Source organism: Gallus gallus, unplaced genomic scaffold (genome assembly GCF_016699485.2).
Source record: "Gallus gallus isolate bGalGal1 unplaced genomic scaffold, bGalGal1.mat.broiler.GRCg7b scaffold_44, whole genome shotgun sequence".
Classification (NCBI taxonomy): domain Eukaryota; kingdom Metazoa; phylum Chordata; class Aves; order Galliformes; family Phasianidae; genus Gallus; species Gallus gallus.
This window is the reverse complement of record NW_024095996.1, coordinates 313,893-324,196: the sequence shown is the minus strand read 5'-3', so window position 1 is coordinate 324,196 and position 10,304 is coordinate 313,893. Positions and strand designations below refer to the sequence as shown.

The 10,304-nt window shown below is 68.5% G+C and overlaps 1 protein-coding gene across 1 annotated transcript in view; it reads right to left on the bottom strand.

Annotated features, from left to right (window-relative positions):
- Positions 1–9,495, bottom strand: part of LOC121108869 (DNA-directed RNA polymerase II subunit RPB7) — a 10,272-nt gene extending 777 nt beyond the window's left edge. Inside the window, 4 exon segments of the mRNA XM_046906185.1 lie at positions 760–880; positions 882–936; positions 5,527–5,636; positions 9,437–9,495. Of these exon segments, the coding sequence (XP_046762141.1) occupies positions 760–880; positions 882–936; positions 5,527–5,636; positions 9,437–9,448 (298 nt within the window). The 5' untranslated portion in view covers positions 9,449–9,495.
- Positions 9,496–10,304: the final 809 nt, after the last annotated feature.

The following is a 10,304-nucleotide window of genomic DNA, read 5'->3' as shown; positions in this document are numbered from 1 at the left end:
CAATGGCCCCCAATTCCCCCAAATGCCCCCCACTTCCCCCCAATGCCCCCCCATACCACCACTCCCCACCCCAATGCCCCCCCCATATCACCACCCCCCCACCCCAATGACCCCCAATCCCCCCCAATTCCCCCCCATATCACCACTCCCCCCACCCCAATGCCCCCCCTATATCACCGCTGCCCCCCACCCCAATGCCCCCCCATTCCCCCCAATGCCCCCCCATATCACCACCCCCTCCCACCCCAATGCCCCCCCCATACAGCCCCCCCCCCACCTTGTTGACCTGTGTGACCACGGCGTCCACCAGCTCCCCCCCCACCCCAATGCCCCCCTATATCACCGCCCCCCCCATTGCCAATGCCCCCCAATGCCCCCCAATGCCCCCCATATCACCCCCCCCACCCCAATGCCCCCCCATATCACCACCCCCCCACCCCAATGTCCCCCATATCACCCCTCCCCACCCCAATGCCCCCCCATATCACCACCCCCCCACCCCAACGCCCCCCCATATCACCACCCCCCCCATATCATCACCCCCCCCACCCAATGCCCCCCCATATCACCACCCCCCACCCCAATGCCCCCCCCATACCCAATGCCCCCCCACCTTGTTGACCTGCGTGACCACGGCGTCCACCAGCTCCCCCCCCACCCCAATGCCCCCCCATATCACCACCCCCCCCACCACCCAATGCCCCCATATCACTGCCCCCCCCCACCCCAATGCCCCCCCACCCCAATGCCCCCCCATACAGCCCCCCCCCCCCACCTTGTTGACCTGCGTGACCACGGCGTCCACCAGCTCCCCCTTGAAGGGCCGGAAGACGATGGCCTTGTAGCGCACGGGGTACAGCACGAAGCCGCGGCCCGGCTGGAATGACGCCCGCGCCGATGTTGTCGATGGTGGTCACCGCGATCACGAAGCCGTACCTGCGCACCACGTGACCGCCATCACGTGACCGCCACCACGTGACCGCCATCACGTGACCGCCCCCACGTGACCGCCACCATGTGACCGCCACCATATGACCGCCACCACGTGACCACCCCACGTGACCGCCACCACGTGACCCACCCCCATGTGACCATCACGTGACCACCACCACATGAGCACCCCCACGTGATCGCCACCATGTGACCACCACGTGACCACAACCATGTGACCGCCCCCATGTGACCATCACGTGACCCCACCACCCCCACGTGACCACCCCCACGTGACCACCACCTGACCACCCCCATGTGACCACCACGTGACCCCGCCGCCCCCACGTGACCCCCACTGACCCCGCCCCCACGTGACCACCCCCACGTGACCACAACCACGTGACCGCCCCCATGTGACCACCACCACGTGACTCCGCCACCCCCACGTGACCCCCACTGACCCCGCCCCCACGTGACCACACCCACATGACCCCGCCGCCCCCACGTGACCCCCACTGACCCCACCCCCACGTGACCACCCCCACGTGACCACCCCATGTGACCATCACGTGACCCCGCTGCCCCCACATGACCACCCGCACGTGACCAGCACCACGTGACCACCCCCACGTGACCACACCCACATGACCGCCACCACGTGACCACCCCCATGTGACCATCACGTGACCCCACCGCCCCCACATGACCACCCCCACGTGACCACCATCACGTGACCACCACCACATGACCCTGCCGCCCCCACGTGACCGCCCCCACGTGACCGCCACCATATGACCGCCACCACGTGACCACCCCACGTGACCACCACCACGTGACCACCCCCATGTGACCATCACGTGACCCCACCGCCCCCACGTGACTCCCACTGACCGCTCCCCAATGTGACCACCCCCACATGACCACAATCACGTGACCATTCCCATGTGACCACAATCACGTGACCACCACCACGTGACCACCCCCATGTGACCATCACGTGACTCCACCGCCCCACGTGACCACCCCCACGTGACCACCACCTGACCACCCCCATGTGACCATCACGTGACCCTGCTGCCCCCACGTGACCTCCACTGACCCCACCCCCACGTGACCACGTCCAGTGACCTCACCACCTCACGTGACCCCTCACGTGACCGCCCCCACGTGACCACAACCACATGACCCCGCTGCCCCCCACGTGACCCCTATTGACCCCGCCCCCACGTGACCACGTGACTCCACCGCCCCCCATGTGACCCCCACGTGACCCCCGTCCCCACTTAACACCCACATGGCCCCCCCCCTCCCCCACGTATCCACCACCATGTGACTCCACCACCCCCACGTGACCCCCACTGACCCCGTCCCCACGTGACCACACCCACGTGACCCCGCTGCCACCACGTGACCCCTCATGTGACCCCCCCACGTGACCGCCCCCACGTGACCCCCACTGACCCCCGCCCCCATGTGACCACACCCATGTGACCTCATCCCCCACGTGACCACCACCACGTGACCCCACCACCCCCACGTGACCCCCACTGACCCCGCCCCCACGTGACCACACCCACGTGACCCCACTGCCACCACGTGACCCCTCACGTGACCATACCCAGGTCACCCCCCCCACGTGACCACCATCACGTGACTCCGTCACCACCACGTGACCCCGCCCCACGTGACCACACCCACGTGACCCCGCTGCCACCACGTGACCCCTCATGTGACCCCCCCCACGTGACCACCCCCACGTGACTCCACCACCCCCACATGACCCCCACTGACCCCACCCCCACGTCACCACCACCACGTGACCCCTCACGTGACCACTCCCACGTGACCCCTGCCCCCAGGTGACCACCACCATGTGACTCCGCCACCACCACGTGACCCCCACGTGACCACCCCCACGTGACTCTGCCACCCCCACGTGATCCCCACTGACCCCGCCCCCACGTGACCACACCCACGTGACCTCGCCACCACCACGTGACCCCTCACGTGATCATACCCAGGTCACCCCCCACGTGACCACACCCACGTGACCCCACTGCCACCACGTGACCCCACCCCCACGTGACCACACCCACGTGACCCCGCTGCCACCACGTGACCCCTCATGTGACCCCCCCACGTGACCCCACCCCCACTTAACTCCCACATGGCCCCCCACCCCCACGTGACCACACCGTGACCCACGCCTCCCCCACGTGACCACCTCCATGTGACCGCCACCACGTGACCACCACCACGTGACCACCCCCATGTGACCATCACGTGACCCCACCACCCCCACGTGACCCCCACTGACCCTGCCCCCACGTGACCACACCCACATGACCCCGCTGCCACCACGTGACCCCTCACGTGACCATACCCAGGTCACCACCCCCACGTGACCACCGCCACGTGACCCCACCCCCAATTAACTGCCACGTGACCGCACCGCCCCCACGTGACCCCCACTGACCCCGTCCCCACGTGACCACAGCCACGTGACCCCGCCCCCACCACGTGACCCACGGTGACCTCCCACGCCCCCCCCCCACCCTCACTTCCGGGTGCCCCTCCCCCCGATGCCCCCCCCTACCCCTCCCCCCCCTCTCACTTCTCAGAGCCGTCCCCCCACTTCCGGGTGCCCCCTCCATACTTCTTCCCAAGTGTGCCCCCCCCACTCACTTCCCGGTGCCCCCCCCATCCCGGTGTCTCCCCCCCCCGGTCCCCCATCCCCCCGCACTCACTTCCCGATGCCCCCCCCCCCATTCTTGTCCCCCCTCCATCCCATTGCCCCCCCATTCCGGCGCCCCCCCCCCCACACTCCCATCCCGGTGCCCCCCCATCCCAGTGCCCTCCATTCCCATCCCAGTCCCCCCCCCCACATCCCGGTGCCCCCCCCACTCCCACCCCGGTGCCCCCCCATCCCGGTGCCCCCCCATCCCTGTCCCCCCCCCACCCCAGCCCCCCCCCCGCACTCACTTCCCGGTGCCCCCCCCCCACCCCAGGGCCCCCCCCCACTCCCATCCCTGTCCCCCCCCCATCCCGGTCCCCCCCCACATCCCGGTGCCCCCCCCACTCCCATCCCTGTCCCCCCCCCACCCCGGTGCCCCCCACACTCACTTCCCGGTGCCCCCCACTCACATCCCAGTCCCCCCCCCACTCCTATCCCGGTGCCCCCTCCCCATCCCGGTGCCCCCCCCCACCCCGGTGCCCACCCCGCACTCACTTCCCGGTGCCCCCCCCATCCCGGTACCCCCCCCCCTCATCCCAGTGCCCCCCCCCCCATCCCGGTCCCCCCCCATCCCGGTGCCCCCCCCACTCCCATCCCAGTCCCCCCCCCACCCCGGTGCCCCCACTCCCATCCCGGTGCCCCCCCATCCCAGTGCCCTCTCCCCCCCCATCCTGCCCCCCCCCACACTCACTTCCCGGCGCTCCCCCCACTCCCATCCCTGTCCCCCCCCCACCCCGGTGCCCCCCCCCCCCCCCGCACTCACTTCCTGGTGCCCCCCTCCCACTCCCATTCCTGTCCCCCCCCCATCCCAGTCCCCCCCCCCACATCCCGATGCCCCCCCATCCCGGCCCCCCCCCCCCGCGCTCACTTCCCGGTGCCCCCCCCCACTCCCATCCCAGTGCCCCTCCCCCCGGCCCCGCCCCGCCCCCCCCGCGCTCACTTCCCGGTGCCCCCCCCACTCCCATCCCAGTCCCCCCCCCCACCCCGGTGCCCCCCCCCCATCCCGGTCCCCCCCCCACTCCCTTCCCAGTGCCCCCACTCCCACCCCGCCCCCCCCCCACTCCCATTCCTGTCCCCCCCCCCACTCCCATCCCGGTTCCCCCCCCCACCCCGGCGCCCCCCCCGCACTCACTTCCCGGTGCCCCCCCCCTCCCCCCATCCCGGTACCCCCCCCACTCCCATCCCTGTCCCCCCCCCATCCCGGTGCCCCCCCATCCCGGCGCCCCCCCCCACTCCCATTCCTGTCCCCCCCACCCCGGTGCCCCCCCCGCACTCACTTCCGGTGCCCCCCCCCCTCCCCCCATTCCTGTCCCCCCCCCACCCCAGTGCCCCCCCCCATCCCGGTGCCCCCCCCCCCCCCGGCCCCCCCCCGCGCTCACTGACTTCCCGGTGCCCCCCCCCCCCCCCCATCCCAGTGCCCCCCACTCCCATTCCTGTCCCCCCCCACCCATCCCGGTGCCCTCCCCCCACTCACATCCCATTCCCCCCCCCCACCCCGGTGCCCCCCCCCCTCCCCCCATCCCTGTCCCCCCCCACCCCGGTCCACCCCCCATCCCGGTGCCCCCCCCCCCCCCATCCCAGTGCCCCCCACTCCCATTCCTGTCCCCCCCCACCCATCCCGGTGCCCTCCCCCCACTCACATCCCATTCCCCCCCCCCACCCCGGTGCCCCCCCCCCCCCCCGGTGCCCCCCCCGCGCTCACTGACTTCCCGGTGCCCCCCCCCTCCCCCCATCCCGGTACCCCCCCCACTCCCATTCCTGTCCCCCCCCCCACCCCAGTGCCCCCCCCCATCCCGGTGCCCCCCCCCCACCCCGGTGCCCCCCCCCCCCCCCCCGGCCCCCCCCCCGCGCTCACTGACTTCCCGGTGCAGGTCCCCTCCACCTCAGTGAAGAGCTTCTGCTTGACGGTGCTCAGCAGGTTGGGCCCGAAGTAGCGCGGGTGGAGCAGAATCTCGTGCTCCAGGGAGATCTGCGCACAGCACGCAGTGCTGCTGGGGTGGGGGGCTCACACGGAGTGGGGGGCAATGGGGGGCTCACAGGGAGTGGGGGGGCTGGGATGGGAATGGGGGGCTCAGAGGGAGTGGGGGGCTCATAGGGAATGGGGGCAATGGGGGGGCTCACAGGGAATGGGGGGCAAATGGGGGGCTCACAGGGAATGGGGGGGCTGGGATGGGAATGGGGGGCTCACAGGGAATGGGGGGCAATGGGGGGCTCACAGGGAGTGGGGGGCAATGGGGGGCTCACCGGGAGTGGGGGGCAGTGGGGGGCTCACAGGGAGTGGGGGGGCTGGGATGGGAATGGGGGGCTCAGAGGGAGTGGGGGGCAATGGGGGGCTCAGAGGGAATGGGGGGCAATGGGGGGCTCACAGGGAGTGGGGGGCTCACAGGGAGTGGGGGCAATGGGGGGGAGTAGGAGGGAATGGGGGGGCTCAGAGGGAATGGAGGGCAATGGGGGGGCTCACAGGGAGTGGGGGGGAATGGGGGGCTCACAGGGAGTGGGGGCAATGGGGGGGAGTAGGAGGGAATGGGGGGCTCACAGGGAGTGGGGGGACTCACAGGGAGTGGGGGGCAATGGGGGGCTCACAGGGAATGGGGGGGTTCAGAGGGAATGGGGGGCTCACAGGGAGAGGGGGCAATGGGGGGGACTGGGATGGGAATGGGGAGCAATGGGGGGCAATGGGATGGGAATGGGGGGCAATAGGAGGGAATGGGGGGCTCGGAGGGAATGGGGGGCTCACAGGGAGTGGGGGACAATGGGGGGCTCACAGGGAATGGGGGGCTCACAGGGAGTGGGGGGCAATGGGGGGCTCACAGGGAGTGGGGGCAATGGGGGGGCTCACAGGGAATGGGGGGGCTCAGAGGGAGTGGGGGGCTCACAGGGAGTGGGGGGCAATGGGGGGGCTCACAGGGAATGGGGGGCTCACAGGGAGTGGGGGGCAATGGGGGGGCTCACAGGGAATGGGGGGCAATGGGGGGCTCACAGGGAGTGGGGGGCTCACAGGGAGTGGGGGGCAATGGGGGGCTCAAAGGGAGTGGGGGGCTCACAGGGAATGGGGGGCAATGGGGGGCTCACAGGGAATGGGGGCAATGGGGGGCTCACAGGGAATGGGGGGCTCACAGGGAGTGGGGGGCAATGGGGGGGCTCACAGGGAATGGGGGGGCTCACACGGAGTGGGGGGCAGTGGGGGGCTCACAGGGAGTGGGGGGGCTCACAGGGAGTGGGGGACAATGGGGGGCTCACAGGGAATGGGGGGCTCACAGGGAGTGGGGGGCTCACAGGGAATGGGGGGCTGGGATGGAAATGGGGGGGAATGGGGGGGCTCAGAGGGAATGGGGGGGCTCATAGGGAGTGGGGGCAATGGGGGGGCTCACAGGGAGTGGGGGGGCTGCGATGGGAATGGGGGGCAATGGGATGGGAATGGGGGGGCTCAGAGGGAGTGGGGGGCTCACAGGGAATGGGATGGGAATGGGAAGGGAATGGGGGGGACTGGGATGGGAATGGGGGGCAATGGGGGGGACTGGGATGGGAATGGGGGGCAATGGAGGGGACTGGGATGGGAATGGGAGGCAATGGGGGGGAATGGGATGGGAATGGGGGGGACTGGGAGGGAATGGGGGGCAATGGGGGGCAATGGGATGGGAATGGGGGGCAATGGAGGGGACTGGGAGGGAATGGGGGGGAATGGGATGGGAATGGGGGGCCTGGATGGGAATGGGGGGGCTCACAGGGAATGGGGGGGCTCAGAGGGAGTGGGGGGCTCACAGGGAATGGGGGGCAATGGGGGGCTCACAGGGAATGGATGGGAATGGGAAGGGAATGGGGGGGACTGGGATGGGAATGGGGGGCAATGGGGGGCAATGGGATGGGAATGGGGGGCAATGGGGGGGACTGGGATGGGAATGGGGGGCAATGGGGGGCAATGGGGGGGTCTGGGATGGGAATGGGGGGCTCGGAGGGAATGGGGGGCTCACAGGGAATGGGGGGCAATGGGGGGGCTCACAGGGATTGGGGGGGCTCACAGGGAGTGGGGGGGCTCACAGGGAATGGGGGGACTGGGATGGAAATGGGGGGGAATGGGGGGCTCACAGGGAATGGGGGAGCTGCCATGGGAATGGGGGGCTCACAGGGAATGGGGGGCAATGGGGGGGAGTGGGAGGGAATGGGGAGCAATGGGATGGGAATGGGGGGCAATGGGGGGCACTGGGATGGGAATGGGGGGCAATGGGGGGCACTGGGATGGGAATGGGGGGCAATGGGGGGGGCTGGGATGGGAATGGGGGGCAATGGGATGGGAATGGGGGGGAATGGGGGGGCTGGGATGGGTATGGGGGGGGCTGGGGGGGCTGGGATGGGAATGGGGGGCAATGGGAGGGAATGGGAAGGATTGGGATGGGAATGGGGGTGCTCACAGGGAATGGGGGGCTGGGATGGGAATGGGGGGCAATGGGGGGGACTGGGATGGGAATGGGGGGGCTGGGAGGGAATGGGGGGACTGGGATGGGAATGGGGGGGCTGGGAGGGAATGGGGGGACTGGGATGGGAATGGGGGGCTGGGAGGGAATGGGGGGGCTCAGAAGGAATGGGGGGCAATGGGGGGACTGAGAGGGACTGGGATGGGAATGGGGTGGCTGGGAGGGAATGGGGGGCAATTGGATGGGAATGGGGGGCAATGGGGGGGACTGGGATGGGACTGGGGGGGCTGGGAGGGAATGGGAGGGAATGGGATGGACTGGGAGGGAATGGGACAGACTGGGATGGACTGGGAAAGAATGGAGGGGACTGGGATGGGACTGGGTGGGAATGGGAGGGAACTGGGATGGACTGGGAGGGACTGGGAGGGAATAGGGTGGGACTGGGGGTTTTGGGGGGGACTGGGATGGACTGGGGGGGACTGGAAGGGAATGGGATGGGACTGGGATGGAATGGGAGGGAATGGGAGGGAATGGGGGGGACTGGGATGGGAATGGGAAGGAACTGGGAGGGACTGGAGGGCACTGGGATGAACTGGGGGGGACTGGGAGGGAATAGGAAGGGACTGGGGGGGTTTGGGAGTGACTGGGGGGACTGGGATGAACTGGGGGGGACTGGGAGGGAATAGGATGAACTGGAAGGGACTGGGAGGTACTGGGATGGGAATGGAGGGAACTGGGAGGGACTGGAAAGAGAGTGGGAGGGACTGGGAGGGACTGGGATGGGAGTAGGATGGGACTGGGAGGCTCCCAGTTTGCAGCACTCCCCCCCAGTTTGAACTGGGAGCATATAGTGGGCACTGGTTTGAACTGGGAGCCCCCCATTTTGTACTGGTTTGAACTGGGAGCCATATAGTGCGCACTGGTTTGTACTGGGAGCCCCCCAGTTTGTATTGGTTTGATCTGGGAGCCCCCCAGTTTGTACTGGTTTGTACTGGGAGCCCCCCATTTCGTACTGGTTTGAACTGGGAGCCCCCATTTGGTACTGGTTTGAACTGGGAGGCCCCCAGTTTGTACTGGTTTGTACTGGGAGCCCCCCATTTCGTACTGGTTTGAACTGGGAGCCCCCATTTTGTACTGGTTTGAACTGGGAGCCCCCCATTTCGTACTGGTTTGAACTGGGAGCCCCCATTTTGTACTGGCTTAACTGGGAGGCCCCCCGTTCCCCTCAGTCCGCCCCGCCCCCCCACTGTAGGTCCCAACTCCCCCCCTTCCCCCCTCCCTGGACCACTTCCGGTGCCCCTCGGGCCCCTTCCGGTGCGCCCCCGCCCGCCCCTCCGCCCCTCCCGGTGCCGCTCACGTGATAGAACATCTTCGCGCCGCCGCTCCGCCGCCGAGCCGGAAGTGACGCAATGCCCCGCCCACCCGCTCGGCGCTGATTGGTCCACTCGCCGCGCGGCACCACCGCCGCGATTACTGCGCATGCGCACCGCGGGGACGGGGTGGGCGGGGATAGAGGGGAGAAGCGCGCGCTGATTGGCTGCGCAGGAGTGATTGACGGGAGCGCTCCAGCGGGTGACCTCGGGTGGCACTCAGGGACACGGAGTGACCCCGGGGGGCACCGCGGTGACATCGAGCCACCATGTGACATTGGGGTGTCCTTTGGGTGCCACTCAGTGCCACCAAGGTGACATTGGGGTGACGTTAAGTGCCACCAGGTGACACTGGGGTGACATTGGGGTGACATTAAGGGCCACCAAGGTGACATTGGGGTGACATTAAGGGCCACCAAGGTGACATTGGGGTGACAAGAGGTGACACTTTGGTGCCATCGAGTGCCACCAGATGCCACCATGTGACATTGGGGGGTCCTTTGGGTGCCACTGAGTGCCACCAAGGTGACATTGGGGTGACATTAAGTGCCACCAAGGTGACATTGGGGTGACATTAAGTGCCACCAGGTGACACTGGGGTGACATTGGGGTGACATTAAGGGCCACCAAGGTGACATTGGGGTGACAAGAGGTGACACTTTGGTGCCATCGAGTGCCACCAGATGCCACCATGTGACATTGGGGGGTCCTTTGGGTGCCACTGAGTGCCACCAAGGTGACATCGGGGTGACATTAAGTGCCACCAAGGTGACATTGGGGTGGCTTTAAGGGCCACCAAAGTGACTTTGGGGTGACATGAAGTGCCACCAAGGTGACATTGGGGTGACAAGAGGT